Raw genomic sequence first — 20623 nt, 5'->3', positions numbered from 1 at the left:
AAAAATTAGCCGGGAGTGGTGGCACATTCCTGTAATCCCAGCTACTTTGGAGGCTGAGGCACGAGAATTGCTTGAGCTCAGGAGGCAGAGCCTGCACTGAGCTGAGATTGCACCACCGCACTCCAGCCTGAGCAACAGAGTGAGACTCTGTCTCAAAAATATTTCAGAAAAACACTGTTACATGTAAAAAACTTAAAAAGGAAACAGAACTTCACCAAAGATAAATGATTACGTTGCTACTGGCTGAAGCCCCGGGAAGATCTTGTATCCATTTTGCCCCTGTTCTATCAGAAAAGTTCTTATCACTCTAAGGAAACTGTATTCCATTAAAATATATGCCAATCAAATTCTTCTCCTAGTCAACCTGACCTATCTTGATGAATATGCAAATATCTGGATCTCCAGATAAAATCACTGGAACACAAACCCCAACTAAAAACAAAACAGGATTTAAAAGCAGAAAATAAACATGACCATCATTCACAGATGTAACAACCACACAAAAGGAGATGAGACATTTTGTAAAACAATATAGACTTCCAGGCTAAAAGTTTCATAGTAACCAAGATTTTTAAAGTCCATATAGTTAAAGATGTGACTTTAAGTATTCAAGTATTGTTTTTTATACAAGGACTGTTGCCAAATGGTAATAAAATTGAATGCAAGCTCTTTTATCTTTTTAGTTTTTAAAATGCCTGCTATGTTCTTCTAAAGTAGACTCTCAAATAAAATTAGGAGCAAAATTATCTGTGAACACCTAATGGAACCTCTCTGCCCACAAAACACTAGTTTTTTAAATTTGTTTAATTACCAGTGGTGACTACCTAACATTCTTGTAGTCATTAGGTTTCTAATGTTAAAATTACATTCGGCCTGAGGTGTAATGAAAAATAATTACACTGCAGCAATTTCTAGATGTAATCCACCAAATACAATTTGAAATTCACAATATCGTTACCACTCCAGCTTTGGATCATTACCTCATCAGGATTCTAAGCAGACCGGCTCTCAGGTGTGGATAAATAATACCTGCCAGCTTGAACCAAGCCCAGGACACCTGGCAAGTCGGATTTGAAATTATCAAGGGAAAGAAATTGAGGGGCTGTGAATACATAACATAAAGCTGGACTCCAGTCAAAAGCACGTACATCATGTGTTGTGTGAGAATCTAGAAATGTGGCTTTTTTACATAAGAGAAAAGGAAAACCAACTTCTGGCCCATGAATTTCTGATGGTTTCCAGGAACCCCAGAAGCAAAGATGTGGTGCGAATCACTGAAGCTTGCGGCATTATCCATCTATTTTACATAATTAAGAGGCCTCGCTTTCTATGGCAGCTGCACTCCTCAACTTTCACAGTGAATCAAGGTTTCATACAAAATAAGATAAAAGTTGGATATTCTAACCATCTTAGCAGAACTCACTTTTGAAGGAAAACTATGGGTAAAGCTTTGGTAAAAGAAAAGACTGTGACCCCACCTCAAATTTATGCTTCTTATAAACCTACACTTTCATGTGGGTGGGTTTTGTTTTGTTTTCAATAAGGACAGCAATGGAGATAACTGTGAAATCGATAAACACCTAGGAGAGTGGAGAACGTTTATGAAGGGTGGAGGAGGCCAGTGGTTGACAAGCTCTGTGGTGAGCGCCTCCTGAGGGAGCCACATCTCAGGTGGGGACAGGCCCTGGCCATGACACAGGCTAGAGAAAGTGGAGAGGTCTGAGAGCCATGGGTATGGTGAAAGTGGGAGAAGAGAAACCAACGGTGGATGGTGGGAGAACAGTTTCATGGGCCAGATGCACCCTCAGACGAGGCAAGCGGGCCCTGCAGAGAGCTGACCATTCACCAGGGCTCTCCCGAACTCCTGAACAGGCTGTCACCTAACTGGCATGGCAGGCAGCACAGAGGGCAGCGCTGGACTTGCCCACGTGGCTCCCTGTCTCTTCTGGGAACCATGTAAAGATGTGGTTATTACCTACAATAGACAGGACAGTGCCCACTCTATATTCCTCCTCATGGTCAACCCTGGAGGGGCTGAGGACCCATGGCACAGAGTCTAAGGGGCTGGAGATGCATCTCTCTCTCCCTCCCTCCTGCCCAGGAAACCAAAAGGAAAGGCGCCCTTCTTCCCAGGGCAGGCTGCCCACCCTCCATCTCAAACCTCTCTGGCCTCCCACCAGCCCAGCTGCCCGTGGGTGAGGTCAGTGTCTGGGAAGAGACTCTGAAACCTTCCCATCCAGAATGTGACAAAGCCTATGAACAAAAGCTACATTAGACTCACCAAGATCAAGATGAATGCCAGGGACAAACGAATTGAGGAAAAACATGAAGATAACAAATCCCAACACGGTCAGGCATTTGGCGAGCAGAATCCCATCGGATATCCTATGCTGTAAGAGAGAAACCACAGCTCATGTTCTCTGCACAACCTTCTGACTCCTGCAGGGCGTCATAACCTACGCAACTGGAATCATGACAGATTTCACGATGACGAAAAACGTAACCTCTCAAACTTGAAAGAAAATGACAAAGTACTGTGTTACAAGGAAAACCATACAGATTCAGGATTACTGCATTCAAAATCTTTATGAAAGATAAACACAGCAGATGTCAAGAGTAGTACAGCCCTGTTATGAAACACCTGGCCAGCAGGTATCAGAGGATGACCGGGCATTTCTACAGGCACCTGTGGTGGCAGCGCTATCTTCACTGTTCCTTTCCCTACCATGCCAAGCATGCAGGCAGGGCAATGAGGCTGAGCCTTCTCACAGAACTGTGACTCCCAGATAAGGCTCTGGCCATGTTCTTGACATGACATGCACGGTGCCCTTGGAACACAGGCAGTGCACTCTTAGCGCTGGGATGACACCCACGGGGATCCGCCCAGTCACAGGGGAAGGGCAGGCCCTGAGGCATCTCATCCTCTGCAAGGGCCTCCATCAACCTAGGTGTCAGCACAAGACAGGGCTCTTCCTATGAGGCCCCAAGGGTACTGTGCCCCACAGGCCATGGCTGCAGGGGGCCGGGGCAGGGAAGCATGCATAGATGGGCACCTGGTTGGCCTGCCGTGTCAACCAGGTCTCTGTGGAGACAGAGTCTCACTCTGTCACCCAGGCTGGAGTGCAGTGGCACAGTCTCGGCTCAACACAACCTCCGCCTCCCAGGCTCAGGTGATCCTTCTATCTCAGCCTGCCTCCCAAGTAGCTGGGACTACAGGTGTGTAGCACCATGCCCAGCTAGTTTTTGTATTTTTAGTAGAGACAGGGTTTCACCATGTTGCCCAGGCTGGTCTTGAACTCCTGGGTTCAAGCAATGCTCCCACCTCTGCCTCCCAAAGCGCTGGGATTACAGGTGTGAGCCACCATGCCTGGCAAGCATCGGATCCTTACTTGAGTCTGGTCCCACCAGCACACCTGTCCACCCATCTGTCTAGTCTGTTTAGGTGGATAGATGCAGACAGCAATGATGACCGATGTTGATGTCTGTAGCTTTGTAGATGCAGGCGGATCTAGACATCTGTCATCACAGCAATCTACAGTTATCTGGATTTGGCCAGATACAGACATATAGATATAGACACACAGAGGTAGAGCTAGAACTACAGGGAGATTTTCTCTCTTGCTTCCTCTGGTCACATAGGTAAAGCTGCTGCTATCAAAAACATATGCAAGCCCCTCCGTGTCACAACAGCTCTGACACAGCCCCGCCTCCATGTGTAGTGAGGCCACTGGTGAGCATCTGCCCCTCTCTGCCCACTGCAAAGGCTCATGGCTCGGCCAGCCCCTTCTCATCCTCCCCGTCACCCCTCTGGGGAAGGCTGATTTTCCTGCATGATTCTGTGCTGAAGAATTAGGACCAAAGGAGCATGGCAGGAAAAGGATTTGAAATGCTCAGACAAGAGTGATGCAGGTTCTCACCAGGCGTGAAGGGAGGCACTGCAAACCACCCCTGAGGTCGCAGCAACCACAGAAAGTGGCTATTGCCATGGTCAGTGCGAAGATCGGAGGTGGAGGAGCAGGCAGGTCCAAGAGCATTCCAGCATCCTGCAGCTCACGGAAGTGGAGGGGTTTGGGGGTGGCATTCACATTTGCTCCTTCTAGATACCTGAGGTCATTTCTTTTTTTCTTTTTATTTCAATAGGTTTTGGGAAGACAGGTGGTGTTTGATTACATGGATAAGTTCTTTAGCGGTGATTTCTGAGATTTCTGATGCTCCCATCGCCTGAGCAGTGTACACGGTACCCAATGTGTAGTCTTATCCCTCGCCCCACTCCCACTCTCCCCCCAAGCACGCAAAGTCTATTATATCATTCTTATGCCTTTGTGTCTTCGTAGCTTGGCTCCCACTTATAAGTGAGAACATACGATACGATGCTTCATTTTCCATTCCGGAGTTACTTCACTGGTCTCCAAGTGCATCCAGGTTACTGTGAATGCCATTGTTTCATTCCTTTCTATGGCTGATAGTATTCCACGGCACACGCACACACACACACACACACCCCTAGAGTCACTTCTGTAAGAATTCTTAGATGTGATACAGGGATGCCGCCAAGCCTTCCCTCTTCATTTCATCTCACCGTAGTCCTCGTCCAGGTGCACAGAGAGGCGCACAGTTCTTCTCCAGCTCATGACTAAAACACCACAGTCTAGCAAAGCAGGCATCATCTGTATGAACTTGGGGCCCGCAAGAGTATCACAGCTACACCTCTCTTTTCTAACCCTGACCATCTACATAGGACAGAGTGTGAAGGCACTGAGGCACCTCATCAGATCGCATCCAACATCTTTATGGAAAATAAACACGAGAGGCGTGAGGTGTGCTGAAGCCCTGTTAGGAAACACCTGTTAGGAAACGCATGTAGAGTGTGCCCGTCATAATTAGAGTGGGTATTCAGTCTCTCCCTAGAAGAGAAACCGCACAGATCTGAAATGTCACTGAGAGGCAAATGACTCCCAGCAGATCTTGCGCAGAGCTCTCTCGACTGGGAAGGGGCCCTCCTGTTCATAAATGGGCTGAGAAAGAGCCAAAAGAAAAAAAACAAAGCTCTGCCCCAAGAAGTCGGAGCCATCGGCAGGACACTCACGCATCCTATGTCCGTCCCTAAAGCTGCTCCACTTCACGCAGCACGCCTCGCCGGCCTCCCCTCTGCAAAGTGTGAACTCGGGCCTGCCCTTCAGGGCCAGGAGAGGGCTGGTGGTCAGGGACACCCGCTCAGAGGGCGGGCCCTGCAACGTGCAGGGAAAGGGAAAGGCCCTATGAAGACGTTCGCTTTCCACGTCCTGACAAAATCAGCCTGCTGTATCCGGAAAACATTTCTCCCCATTCACTCAAACACATAAATTGTAATGTCTTGTGTACAATCACAGAAATAAAAAGAGAAATGGCGTTCAGTCATGTGAGGGAAAGGAAAGGCATCACTCACTCTCTTCTTGGAGAAGTGAATTGAAATCCCTGAAAAAAGAAAGCTGGGTACCTTTTTTTGGAGTTCCTGGATATTGGTCTCCCAATTTCTGTCCTCCTGTGAGATCTGTCTAAAAGAGAAAAGAGGAGACTCATTACTTCCCTGGTCACGCTGTGCGGTGAGACCGTGGAGCGGCAGCCCCCAGCACTCCGTGCCTGGACGCTGTCTGCGACATGGAGCCTGGCAGGACTAGTCATGGGGGCCAGTGGGGCTTCACTGGTTGGCTGGAAAGGGTACTCACTCTATATTTTCCAAAAAAAAAAATACATATAATGGCCTGAATGACGAAAGAAGTATGTGTGAGGAGGTGTGTGGGACAGCTTGCGCACGGGACGCTTCATGAAAACCCCGTGGCAGCACACGGACAAGGGCAGCGACCGTCAGCCTCTTAATTGTCCTCTTTACGTGCACTTCTACATTCCCGAATCTGTTTCCAAGATGAGGGCACTGAACCTGTACAGCTCTTACAACCAACCAAAGAAAAACATGGTAAAAGAAATGTCACTTGCTTTCACGTTGATTTTCATCAAGCAGTGATCAATTCCACGCCTGAAATCCGAGGACTTTGGGAGGCTGAGGGGGAAGGATCACTTGAGGTCAGCGGTTGGGGAAGATCGGCTTTGAAGGCTTTTCTGTCTGTGCTGCTCCTGCCGGGGTGGTCTCCTCCCGCCTGTTTCAGCCCCTTTAGTGGCTCCCACTTGCCTCTCCTTTTCCATGTTTCTGACTCAGCCCGCCCTCCTGGCTGACTTCCTCCTACACCAATTAGGGAAAAAGAGCTGCGCAATGAAGAATGCAGTTTTAGTATCAAAGGAGGGTGACCTCACAGCCAGTCTGGGCCATAAAGAATCACAGCAGACACAGTTGAATGATTCTGAGGACAATTTTTAAAAAGAAAATGTAAAAATAAGACCTGCAGGCGGGCATGGTGACTCACACCTATAATCCCAGTACTTTGGGAGGCCAAGGCGGGCAGATCACCTGAGGTCGGGAGTTTGAGACCAGCCTGACCAACATGGAGAAACCCCGTCTCTACTAAATACACAAAGTCAGCCAGGCGGGTTGGCACATGCCTGTAATCCCAGCTACTTGGGAGGCTGAGGCAGGAGAATTGCTTGAACCCAGGAGGTAAAGGAGGCAGAGGCTGCGGTAAGCCAAGATCGTGCCACTGCTCTCCAGCCTGGGCAAGAAGAGCTAAACTCCGTCTCAAAAAAATAAAAAAATAAAACCTGCAGAGCCCAACCTTGCCTTAGGACACCCTCATGGTAATCTGCTTCTCAGCAACTGTGTGGCTTTGGGAAGCCACGCCTTCCCCAGGTCTCGGTTTCCCCATGTGTGACTAACACCAGATGAGCTGATGGGAACGTGGTAAGCCTTGGAGCCCACGTTTCCTCACATTTGTAACCTGAGATGCACTAAGTGTGTCTTTAACACCCAACACCAGGACAATTTATTCTACCTTTAATTTATGAAGTGTCTTCCTTTAAGATCTGCGCCTGCTGCCAAAGGTGGTCATTTTTTCCCCAGCCTACAACTCAGGGCCTCCCTGTGGCCTGAGGACACTGGTCCTGCTGCTCCAGCACTGCTGGGTGAGGTGGGTCCTGGGCGGGGGATGGAGCCAATGCCACAGAGCCAGCACTTCCTCCCGGGATTGTGTGGGACTCCGTGGGACTGCCTGGGAATCCTCCCACTAACAGCCAGACCCTGAGACACGCATGCAGGGAGACCCCTCAGGGCTCAGCGAATGGCAACATGCAAGACCATGCTAGACTTTGTTCATAAGGGTTCACACTTCCCCTCGCCTAGATGGACACCTCCACCCACTCGCAGCTCAGCTGTGGGGACGCTTCTGCTTCGGCATCCCTTGGGGGGTCACCAAGCTCCTGCTTCTTCTGTCTGAGCTTCTAGAACAAAGACTGCTTGGAACTCAGCACCACGTCACAGCAAGGACAGAAAACACCAATTCATGGTTACCCTTTAAGTACCAGCTTCGATTAACAATGAACGCCAGGAAACAAATTGAGTGGGGCTTTCATATTCTTTCGGGTGCCTGAAAATCAACTACTGGCAGAATATTTTGTCTGATTAGTCTTTGCATTAATGGTTTTTTGTTTTTGTCGTGTAACAATTACAACATGGAGAGATGGGACAGCCCAGTGGTTGAGAGTGTGAGCTCCACCCCCAGCGCCATTCCTTCCAAGCTGCACAACCCTGGGCACGCTGCTCAAACTCTGAGCCTCTGGTTTGGTTTTGTTTTTTTGTTTGTTTGTGGTTTTTTTTGTCCTTAAACTCGGCTGTGTACCCCCTGCAGAGCTCATTGAGGGTTAGATAAAATGCACCATAAGAGGCTTAGCACCGTGTGTGTCACCTAAAAATCATGTATTAGTATACAGCTGGTGTCGCTGTTTTGTAGGGCCATGGAACGTTTTGCTGGCACAGTCTGAGCAGCACCCCGCCCGGTACCTGTGGAAGGTGTGCAGCCTCCGGGCGAGCAGGTGCTCCAGGGCCAGCACCTTCCCCAGCAGCAGGCGGCGCACGGCAGTCTCCTCGCGGCTGGCTGGGCTGATGCGCTGAGCGGTCAGGCGCCAGACGTGAATCTCGTGCTTCAGTTCTGCAGAGAAAGAAAAGGGAAGCTTGAGTCTCCCACAACCTCAGACATCAGCAATGCGCTCCTCTGTTCCCCACACAGCCAAGGCCTGGCGGAGCAGACACACAACCTCAGACATCAGCAACACCCTCCTCTGTTCCCCACACAGCCAAGGCCTGGCGGAGCAGACACACAACCTCAGACATCAGCAACACCCTCCTCTGTTCCCCACACAGCCAAGGCCTGGCGGAGCAGACACACAACCTCAGACATCAGCAACACCCTCCTCTGTCCCCACACAGCCGAGGCCTGACGGAGCAGACACACACTTGAGACATCAACGCCCTCCTCTGTTCCCCACCCCAGCCGAGGCCTGATGGAGCAGACACACACTCGAGACATCAACGCCCTCCTCTGTCCCCACACAGCCGAGGCCTGGCGGAGCAGACACACAACCTCAGACATCAGCAACACCCTCCTCTGTTCCCACACAGCCGAGGCCTGGCGGAGCAGACACACACTCGAGATGTGCAGGTAGCCCAGGGTCACCCAGAGCTTCTCATCACCCAAGCTATTGCAATGCAGCCCAGATGACAAAGCTGACATGTAAAAATTATCACAAAAGCAAAGTAAGGCAATTTCAACCCTTTCCGTGAAGAATAAATTCCGTTCTTGAGCAAACACATCAAAGCTAGCACCCAACAACCTTTTCCCCTTCTTGCAGGAAGTATTTCGAATCTGCTTCCAGCCAAAATCTAGACATTGCCCAATCCTTGAGGGCGTTTCAGGAGCAGATCTAGTGACAATTGAAAACACAAGTGTAATTCTCAGGAGAAGATGCTCAGGGCTCTCCAGCAGGGCATTTGGTAAGCGGCAGAAGACAGGGAGGCGCCCTCCAACCAGGCCCCACTGAGCCTCTAACACAGGCAAGAGAGAGGTAGATGACCTGATGAAATGCTGAAATCTACAGAATGAGCAGAATCTTCACCCATCACTGAATTCAGACACTTTCTGATAGAGAAGAGTAGAGAGAAATGATGTGTCAGTTCATGGCCTCTTAAGATATTCAAATATTTCATGAAAACCTACATTTAACCTCTATTTTACTGTTAAAAACATGACATATGTTTCTTGAAATATCCATTAAAAGAATATAAGGAAGCACAATATTTTCATGAACCACCCCTTACGTGCAATGCCCCACACTACCTAGCACACGAATTAAAGATGAAAAGACAAAAGCCTTTCAAGCAAGCGCTGGGCCACCGGAAGAGCAGCTCGGGGCAGAGTCAAGGCGACCACCCAAAGACCCGGGAAGCAGCACGGACATGGTGGGTTCAGTGAAAAGGGAAAATGCCACCTTTCAGCTCCTTCTGCTCAGTACGCGAGTGCTCCTCACCCACGGCATGGCAGACCTACTGCAACAACAAAGATGAGTTAGGCAGAGGGAGGCAGTCTGGAAACGAAGCATGCCGAGACTCAGAGAGAACGCGCAGAGCCTGGGAGCACCAGACTATTTCAGTTAGCACACGGCTTTCTCTAAAGCTTCAGCCCTACCAGGATGAAACCTTTAGAACTAAGATACATAATATGTTTTCATTCAGCACACATCGATGCTTTGTAGCTTTACTAAAATAAAAGGAACTTGGGTATAATTCACAGGCCTCTTCAGAGAAACAGATCCATCACCTCCTCTTGAAAAGTCTCCCACTTCATTAAACCACCTATGAGGCTATGATAACACAAAAAGAAAGGGAAGAGGAAGTGAAGGAAAAAACTAATGAACTCGCTCTCTGAAACACTGAACACAAAAACACCATCTGTGGAAGGTCTCCAGTGTAAGTTCAGACAGAGCCAGTATTTCACCTGGTGCTCTAAATCTTGCTAAAAGCCTGTCCATAAAGTACCAGAGACTTTCCAGCCGTTCTCTAAAGGCATCGCGGTGAAGGGCCACTTTCTGAAGCGGCTCATCAGCTTTAAAAGGCTCACACCTCTGCATCGTTCATCTCTGGTGCCAGCTGCTGGGTACAGGCTGGAAGTCTCTCCACGCCTTTATGTTTGGAGAAGCAGAGCCTGAGAACTAAGGCTGTGTTGGTGGAGCTGGCCTTCTAGTCCCTACGCAACTACTGCAGGTGCTTACTCTCCAAGGGAGCCTCAGCCACCTCAGTGTGCACCCAGCACCTACCTGCCTTCTAACCCATCAAACCAAAAAGGATGTGCTGTTCTACTCAGATCAACCCACGCATTAATACTCAGGTAATACGCTTTTGTATTCCTCGTTGTGGAATGTAATACACAAATTATGTAGGAATTTAGTAGGGAGGGATTTTGCCCAGGAGAAGGGAGCTCACTCCATTCACCCAGAACTCAGTTTACCAAAACCTGTCCACGTAACAGTTCTCAGGCTTCCTCTGCACCTCCTCTTCATTTCCCCACCCTGTCTACTCTGCCGAGGTCCAAGACCATAGACCCAGCTGGCTACCAATATTTCCTTCTGAACCCTGTGCTGCAAACTCATAGCTGAACACTTTATCTTCCTCCCATAAAGTCTCTCTCCTACCCTTACCTTCTTAGTTTTTATACAATGCAATTGTTCTTCCAGGAACACAAGACTGAAATGTCATCCTGGTCTTGTCAATGTCATTCTCTTTTATATTTCCACATTAACATTACTGTGTCACAGGTGTCAGATCTGTGTTTGATGCTAAAGGATAAAATTTAATTGGTAAGTTACAAGATGGCCTTCCAAAACTGGAAAGAGATATAAGATACATCATAAATAAACATATGCTAGGGCAGTGTAAGCCTCAGGAGCAGCCCAGGATATGCTGGCACACCTCTTGTCTCGTCTGCTTCTTCCTGTCCTAGGTTACCTGCTTGTCCAGGCCTCACCCTCTCACATTTCTTAATTCTTACTGTTCCTTAGTAACCTTTAACTACAGCCACTTCCTACCAATCTGCCCCTGGTTAATCATAAAACACCACTTGCTCTATCTATCTATCTCAGGCCTTTAATCCTAGCACTTTGGGAGGCCAAGGCAAGCGGATCACCTGAGGTTGAGAGTTCGAGATCAGCCTGGCCAATATGGTGAAAACCCTTCTCTACTAAAAATACGAAAAAATTACTGGGCATGGTGGCAGGCGCCAGTAATCTCAGCTACTTGGGAGACTGAGGTGGGAGAATTGCTCGAACCCAGGAGGTGGAGGTTGCAGTGAGCCAAGATTGTGCCATTCCACTCCAGCCTGGGCACAACAGAGCAAGGATCCATCTCAAAAAAAGAAAAATGGCAACAAAAGCCAAAATTGACAAATGGGATCTAATTAAACTAAAGAGCTTCTGCACAGCAAAAGAAACTATCATCGGAGTGAATGGGCAACCTACAGAATGGGAGAAAATTTTTGCAATCTATCCATCTGACAAAGGGCTAATATCCAGAATCTACAAAGAACTTAAACAAATTTACAAGAAAAAAGCAACCCCATCAAAAAGCAAAGGATATGAACAGACACTCCTCGAAAGAAGACACTTATGCAGTAAACAAACATATGAAAAAAGCTCATTATCACTGGTCACTAGAGAAATGGCAAATCAAAACCACAATGAGATACCATCTCGCACCAGTTAGAATGGTGATCATTAAAAAGTCAGGAAACAACAGATGCTGGAGAGGATGTGGAGAAATAAGAATGCTTTTACAATGTTGGTGGGAGGGTAAATGAGTTCAACCATTGTGGAAGACAGTGTGGCAATTCCTCAAGGATCTAGAACCAGAAATACCATTTGACCCAGCAATCCCATTCCTGGGTATATACCCAAAGGATTATAAATCATTCTACTATAAAGACACATGCACACATATGTTGACTGCAGCACTGTTCACAAGAGCAAAGACTTGGAACCAACCCAAATGTGCATCAATGACAGACTGGATAAAGAAAATGTGGCACATACACCATGGAATACTATCCAGCCATAAAAAAGGATGAGTTCATGCCCTTTGCAGGGACGTGGATGAAGCTGGAAATCATCATTTCCAGCAGACTAACACAGCAACAGAAAACCAAACACCGCATGTTCTCACTCATAAGTGGGAGCTGAACAATGAGAACACATGGACACAGGGAGGGGAACATCACACACCAGGGCCTGTCAATGGGTGGGAGACTAGGGGAGGGAGAGCACTAGGAGCACTCGGAGAAATACCTAACATAGATGACAGGTTGATGGGTACAGCAAACCACCATGGCACATGTATACCTATGTAACAAACTTGCATGTTCTGCACATGTATCCCAGAACTTAAAGTGTAATTAAAAAATAAAATAAATAAAAATAAAAATTTTTAAAAATTAATTAATTAAAATAATAAAATAAATCTGTCTATCACCTTCCTAGATGATAGAAAGATAACTGATATCTAGCTATTATCTTCCTAGATCTATCATTTCCTAGATTAGATGATAGATTATAGATAGATAAATATATGACAGATAGATAAATTCCTCCTTTCAAATATCCAGTAGTTCCCTGTGGCCTCCAGAATAGAGCTAAAGATGTCAAAGCTCTTCAGAGAAGACTCAAAACCCCAAATGACCAGCACCATTGTGCTGATTCTGCCATATAAGTTTCAACTCTTTGTCTTTGCCACTCTAGCCTCTTACTAGGAGCCATCGTCAGATATCCCATCTCTTACCTCTCTATCAGCCTCCATCTTTCTGAGCTTCTCAACCAACTTCTGATGGTATTACTTAAGAGTGGCCACATACATGTTTCAAACAGGTAAAGAAAGTGCCGTGTGGGATGCGGTCTCACACAGGAGGTGATGGCTTCCAGGGAAGCCTAGAGTGGTGAGCTCAGAGCTAGGAATCTCAGGAGAAGAAGCCTAGGCCAGAAAGAGAGAAATGGAACTATACTAGTGTTAAGTTCATCTACTGTATGCTAGGTAGTATAATATCGCTTAAAGTTAGTGGTATAATCGTCACTAAAATCATAAAACAGAATTAAAGCCCAAAAAAGTAACAACCAAAAGAGAAGAAAATATAGAATATATTTAATTAATTAATTCAAAAGAAGGCATAAATGAAGAGAATAGTAATAAAGAAGCACAAATATAAAACAATAAGATCATGTTACACTTAAATTCAATCACATCACTAAGCACATTATAAATGTCTAAGAGACAGACTATCAGAGTAGATTAAAAAGCAAGATGCAAATATATGCTGCTTACAAGAACTGTACTTTAAAGACATACATAAGTTAAAAGTAAAAAGATGGAAAAAGATACCACACTAACACTAGTCAAGAGAAAAATGAAATTGTTATATCAACAACAAAGTATATTTCAGAGCAAAGAATATTAACATGGATCGCGAAGATTGTTTTTATAATAATAAAGGTGTTAATTCATCAAGATGAAAGAACAATCCTAAATATTTATGTGCCCTAATAGTAAACTTTTAAAATGCATAAAGCAAAATGATAGAATTACAAAGAGAAATAAATAAATCTATAATCACCCTTAGACCCTTAGAATTACAAAGAGAAATAAATAAATCTATAATCACCCTTATCCATCTCTCAATAATTAATAAAACAAGTAGATAGAAAATCAGCAGGGATATAGAATACTTGAATAACATTATCAGCCAATCTGACTTAAGCTACATAATTGACATTATTGAACATCCCTCCCAACAAGAAAAGAATACATTTTCATTTGTAGTACACACAGAACGGTTACAAAGATAGACCACATTCTATAGCTATACACGTCTCAATAAATTTTAAAGGTTTCAAGATTTATGAAATGCATTATCTTACTATACTGGAACTAAATTAGGTAACTGCAAAAACTTTCCCAAATACTTGGAAGGTAAATAAACCATCTAAATTATCCAAGGATCAAAGAAGAAATAAAAAGATGAATTACAAGACAATTTGGGCCGGGCGCGGTGGCTCAAGCCTGTAATCCCAGCACTTTGGGAGGCCGAGACGGGCGGATCACGAGGTCAGGAGATCGAGACCATCCTGGCTAACACGGTGAAACCCCGTCGCTACTAAAAAATACAAAAAAACTAGCCAGGCGAGGTGGCGGGCGCCTGTAGTCCCAGCTACTTGGGAGGCTGAGGCAGGAGAATGGCGTAAACCTGGGAGGTGGAGCTTGAAGTGAGCCGAGATCCGGCCACTGCACTCCAGCCTGGGCGACAGAGCGAGACTCCGTCTCAAAAAAAAAAAGAAAGAAAGATAATTTGAACTGAATTAAAATGAAATATTTAATAAATTAGTGAGAGGTCACTAAAGTAATACTTAGAAGGAAATTTAGAGCACTAAATGCCTATAATAGAAAATAAGAGGCACATGAAATCAATAACCTTAGCCTCTACTTTTAGAAACTAGTGAAAGAAAAATAAGTAAGCCCAAAAGTAAGCAGAAAAAAAATAATAAAGAGCACAATAAACATTATTAAAAGAGAAAAAAAACTGTAGAGAAAAATCTATATAATCAAAAGCTGGTTCTTTGAGATCAATAAAATTGATCAACTAACCAAAAAGAGAGAGAGAAGACAAACTACAACATTAGAGATGAGAGATATGACATTATCAAAAATTTGACAGCGCTTAAAAGGAAAATGAAAGAATATTATGAACAATTTTACAGCAATACATTCGACAACTTAGATTAAATGGACAAATTCCTCAAAAGACACCAGCTACCAGAGTCACTCAAGGAGAGGCAGACTACTTGAATAGCCTCCCACATGTATATTAAGGGATTTGAATTTGTAGTTAAAACCTTCCCACAAAAACATCCGGGCCTATAAATGTCCAAATAAAAATTTAAGAAAAAAGTAATAGCAATTCTACAGAAATTCTTCCAAAACTTTGAAGATGACGAAGTATTTCTGTATTCCGCCTATGAGAACAACAAAAAAAGACATTACAAGACGGGAAACCACATCAAGATCCCTGATGTACACAAACACAAAATGCTAACAAAGTATTAGCAAGCAGCAGCAGGAGCTGAATATCTGGTGATCAGAGGGACAGGCTCTGGTGATTACTGTTCCTTTCACCATGTACGTCATGCTCTCTCCCATTTTGAGCACCTGGTAGGCTGGCCTGGCCCGGTCCCTTGTGACTGGGTGGAGCCTGCCTGTGTCACTCGATGGCAGAGTGGGCCCATGCTATTCACTCTGCCTTCAACGCCAGCCGCTCAGGACTCTAAGAACAGATGATGATTGGGGCCCCTGCCAGGCCACTTGGGAGGAAGCGAGGGGTACAAAGCCAACACAAGGAAGAAAACACAGTTCTGCAAGTCATTGAGATTTCAGGGTTACTTTTTCCCTGCAACATAACCAAGCCTGTTCTGACACTGCTCTGTACACTACCACAGGCCTGCTAAACTCAGATCTGTTGAGCGGGGCTTAGGAATCTGCAGTTTTACCAAGGACACCAAATTTGGAGCCCTCTAGGCCCAACAGTGGTGCAGAGCAATCACCCCACTCTGCACTGCCGGTCTTAGCACTGCCGGAGGGTTCCAGCTTCACCATGTGTGCACACTTCCCACCATCCCTCCCCACTTCCCTTGAAGCTTTTCTCTGTTCCTTACTCAGGAATGGTGAGGAATTGATTACAGAGATTTATTTTCTATGTATCTAAATCTGTGTATCCCAAATTCTTCTCAAGATTAGACACTGTGATCACCAGGGAGGTTGGGAGAGGCTGGCATAGTTGGGCAGGATGACAGCTGAGCTCTCCACTAAGGCACAGCTGTGCACACACAAGCTCCAAGAGACAGGACAATTACCCATCACAATCACAGTCTCCTTTGCTCTCCCTTGGTTCTAACATTTTCATCAGAAAATGAAACCTATATATTAATTTATCTTACTGTGCATATATTAGTTGATTATAAAACATTCTAAACACCTCTAGCAAGTTGTTACGGGTTGAACTAGGTCCCGGCCCCAGGTAAGATGATAGACATTCCCAAGAACAACCTCGTTTTGTCAGATGAATCCTGAGGAGGCACTCGAAACAATATTTTCTTAATGAGATTTTTTAAACACTCAAATTCTGAATAACATGAAAGTCACACAGATCTGTCTGGGACAGTCAGCATCGGAGGAACTGGAGTATGGCAGGACCATGTCACGGCCTCCAGCCGTCCGTGTGGAAATGGAATCTGGCTATCTTATCCAGAACAAAGACAAACTGAGATCCTGTAAAACACAGGCCCGCGGAATCACAAAGGCTGAGAGAGATCAACATACAACCCGTGAGCTCTAAAAACCCCTGAAGAAGAAGAAGAAGAAGAGCGCCTGCATCTGCCAAGCTCTGGTCGCCTGATGCCCCTGTTACCCGGGCAACCTGCAGGGCATCCACATTCGGGAGCTCACCAAGGAAAGGCTGGCTGTTCCCCAAATAATCTATTGTTCCTAATACATTCTAGTCAGTAACAATCTCAGTAAAGCATCTACTGAAGTGTTTAAGTGATGAAAGTGCAAAACGATAAGATGGCCCTAAGCCCTCATCCTGCTGGCTGGTGCTCAGCATCTGCTGTTTGTTTGTTCGTTTGTTTTTGAGACTGAGTCTCACTCTGTCACCCAGGTTGGAGTGCAGTGGCACGATCTCAGCTCACTGCAACCTCCATCTCCTGGGTTCAAGCAATTCTCCTGCCTCAGCCTCCCGAGTAGCTGGGATTACAGGCGTGTGCCACCATGGCCAGCTAATTTCTATATTTTTAGTACAGACGTGGTTTCACTATGTTGGCCAGGCTGGACTCAAACTCCTGACCTGATTCAGGTGATCCGACCCGCTCGGCCTCCCAAAGTGCTGGGATTATAGGCATGAGCCGCCGCGCCCAGCCTAGCATGTGCTCTTGATTGACAGGGCACATCACCACCTGTGCTGGGTTATGTTGCTGTATTTGCAGTCATATTTAGCACTCAAGCTATGATACACTATTAAAGCACTACCGTCTATGTTAGTGTATTTGTGCCATACACACATGGCTTTAGGAGGTTATGACATGTGAGTTGTACATGGTGGCCATAACTTCCCACATTTTAGCACAGTACACTTCACAGAAAACTGAAGAGGCACAGCTCATGACAGCAGCCCTGAAAACATAGTGTATACTAGGAGGCAGACGTGGAGAGTCACTGATACTGAGCATCCAGCAACCCATCGACAGGTACTTCCTGATAAGAACTTCCCCTGGTAAACAAACAATATTATGGTAATGAAATCTGAGCCTACATGAGGAGGCACCTGTACTCACCAACAATCTCACTGGGTTCCTTGTTATAAAGCTTTCTGTTCCAGTAAAGGAGTCTGAGGAGTGGAAAGGAGACCAGGAGAACAAGGCAAATCCCAATGAACATGTGTGCAGTGAATCCGGCAAAGTCCAGGCCCTGGAAATAGATAAGGGGAAATGGAATGGCGACGGGCCTTTCCTCTGCACAGGCAGCAGCTCCCTGGGTCAGGGTCCAGGGAGGGCCAGAGCCCAGGAGGGAAGGGGCTCACCAGGAGTTCCAGGACCTTAGGCAGAGGTCCTGGAGCCCAACACAAAGCCCAAGGAAGACCACGGATTCCTCACCAAGATTTTGAAAACTGTTAAGGTTTGTTTCTTTCATGTCAAAAGCCAAAAACCAATTCTTACACGAATGACAAGCCATCATAGGGAGAAACAAAAACAGGCTACCACACTAACTCAACCTGGGCTCAGTCCGTCTTCACCACTAGATTGATGCCTTCCCCCAGATAGGGTGAAAAAAGACCGAATGGGACAAAACACTAAACAGTCTGACAATATTTGCCCATTTGAAGGTAAGTTGAATTTTTACACATCTCACTCCATTGGTTTGAAAGAGTCCTCGTGGCTGGAGAGCAGAGCCCTTCGCAGGGCACCCAGGGCCCATCAGGGCAGGGATCGCTCAGAGCACGGGGACCAGCAGCAGGGATCCAGGCAGGAACCTGTCCTTCCCCGCAGGCTTCCTTTGCCTGCCTGGGGCTCTGCACATGGCCGGCCACTGAGGGTATCTTTACAGCTGGGCAAAATTCCCACTAGGTTGATCTGTCCTGGAATAAGTCAGCAACGTCATTGGTTGGTTCTGTTCTTTCACTGACCATGTGCTTTTATACCTTCAGCACATCTGTGCAGGCAACTCCTGAGCCCCCAGCAGGACAGATGAGGCTCCTATCCCCATGAAGCTGGCCATCTGGCAAGAACTCAAGGTCTTTTCTGTAGCGTCCATGGGTCACATGTGTCACAGAGGGGGCCAGAGGCACAGTGACAATGCACGACCATGGGGAGCGACAGGGGGCAGGGTGGGAGGGACAACGGGCAGTCCGGCTCTGCCTTGGGAGCCTCTTACACAGGTAGAGGAGTGACAAGTCACACGGAACATTAGTGAGGATCCCACAATAGGAGTTTGGAAAATCACCTTCCAAAGGTCTGGGTTTGAGTGATTTAAACTATATTACTTGTTGCTTATTAAAATGTATGTATTTTTTCTCTCACTTTTAGAAAATAGGTGAAATCACTTTCAACATTGTTAAAGATACAACACAACTAGAGGCCATTATCAATGAAGTTGTGTCAAAGTTTAGAGCTTGCCAATATATAATAATCTGAAACGCTTAATCCCTTGCAGTTACCGGTACATCCAACGGTTGTCCTTGCAAACAGTATTACAAATGACAGAGAGAGCTGTATAAGCTAATTCCTCGGCAGACAGCAGGGAAACCACACAGAGGCGGGACTCGTGGAATGCTTTGGGTGATCATACAGAAGAATGCACCACTTTTCTGACAGTTCTTCAATGGGGGTATTACATTGAATTTTGTGTTTATCTCTGTAATTCATACCCCAGATACCTGAAAAAGGTCCACAATACTTTCAGGGGCTTATGAAACTGTTTTAAATTCTTCTAAACTCAGAAGCAAAAAAAAAAAAAAAATGAACCGTTGGGTCGGAGAAAATGATTTAAAATATAGTACTAATACATTTATACACTAGCTGGGTCACGAAATGCAATTGTTAGTATTTTTTAGAGAAAATGTCCCAAGAAGACAGAAGTACCTATATTCTGATTAATTCTTGGTCCCTTTAGAACATAATAACTATAAAGTTTTGTCCCATTTGAAATGTTCAGGCAATTGGAGAAAAAAGTGATGAGTAGATAAAAGAAAAAAAAAAAACTAAGGAGGTCCTGGGTGTGCGTCCACAGCAAAATGACACGGCACTGAGTGAAGCATTTGGTTGCTGCTAGACTTGTGATGGGTGGATTCATCAAGTAACAGCAATGATAAGGGAAAAATCCAAACTGATCATTTTAGGAAACAGGCAGATGCAGTGTGCAGTGGGATGCAGATGTTTGAGCTAAGCTTATTAGGTGCAGGTATCTGGGCCGCCCTGCTGCTTTTACGTGCCTCTGTAATGTCCTAGACTCTCCTCCTTTGTGTTCCCAGTAACATAACCACCCACCAGCACACTCACATCAATTCAGCACCTAAATGCGCTCTTTCTGCTTCAAGGTGCCACTTCTGCTTTGCATTGTTTTGTTATGGGCTCCACTCAGTCATTTCTTCTTAATTTTTCCTCATTTGATGGATTAAATAGCCAAATATTAGGCATGTAAACCAACCAAAAGAGGAACCCTCAATCAGATTAGAACATTCAAAGATTCATAATCTACATATATTTAAGGGGACACACCTGTGGGACTTCTGGCCCACCAATATCATTTTCTAGGAATGACGCTTCAGGCTAGCTCTGTGACAAGTCAAAATGGCTCATTAGGTTGTTAAGGGAGGGGCTCAAGCCAAAATAATTTCTTGAATTCTTCTATGTGAAAAAATAAAAAAAAAGAAAAAAAGAAAAACTTCTTACGAAGTGTTTAGCTGAATCTATTGAATATTTTAGTAAAATATGCATGGTGTAATTTGAAAATATAATCCTGTCTAGACGCTCAGTAAGGAGAGGACCCAGAACCGCAGGAATGGGTATAACAGGCAGATGGGGGGTGTGGGTCTCGCTGCTTGTAAGGGCTCCATCAAGCAAGGGTGCAGGGGACCTGGCACACATGGGTCTAAAGGAAGAGCCTCTGGCAGAGACATGGCTCCCAGCAGGCTGAAAACAGAGCAAGCCACAGAGGGGATGAGTTCTGCTAGCCAATGCTGACCTGAGAGGAGAAAAAGGTCAAAAACGAAGACCCCTGAGTCCACAGATATTGAAGAGGTGTGTGGAAACAAACAAACCAAAAAACAAACCTGCAAAGGAAATTCAGAGGGGGCCAGAGACGCAGAGCGAGGCCCATAAGAGAGAGACACTGTCTAAGTTATCACCCAACAGAGTGGGGGAAAAACAGCAGTGGAGGAGGAGCCAAAGAACTTCACAGCACATGCAACATGGCAGGAACACATGAAAAATGCCCCAGCATGCATGGCATGGTGGGAAACTATGAAGAAGGTTCCAGCACACACAGCATAGTGGGAAAATGAAAAGAATGTCCCAGCACGCACAGTATGATGGGAAAACAAAGAATGTCCCAGCATGCACAGGATGG

At 45.8% G+C, this 20623-nt stretch overlaps 1 protein-coding gene across 1 annotated transcript in view; it reads right to left on the bottom strand.

Moving 5' to 3' along the window:
* OCA2 (OCA2 melanosomal transmembrane protein) overlaps positions 1–20623 on the bottom strand; it is a 349097-nt gene that overhangs the window by 193795 nt on the left and 134679 nt on the right. Inside the window, 4 exon segments of the mRNA XM_010355208.2 lie at positions 2282–2390; positions 5477–5534; positions 7925–8072; positions 17335–17467. Of these exon segments, the coding sequence (XP_010353510.2) occupies positions 2282–2390; positions 5477–5534; positions 7925–8072; positions 17335–17467 (448 nt within the window).

The sequence above is a fragment of the Rhinopithecus roxellana genome, chromosome 5 (genome assembly GCF_007565055.1).
Source record: "Rhinopithecus roxellana isolate Shanxi Qingling chromosome 5, ASM756505v1, whole genome shotgun sequence".
Lineage (NCBI taxonomy): Eukaryota > Metazoa > Chordata > Mammalia > Primates > Cercopithecidae > Rhinopithecus > Rhinopithecus roxellana.
Note: the sequence above shows the minus strand (reverse complement) of the source record. Positions and strands in the feature narration are given on the sequence as shown.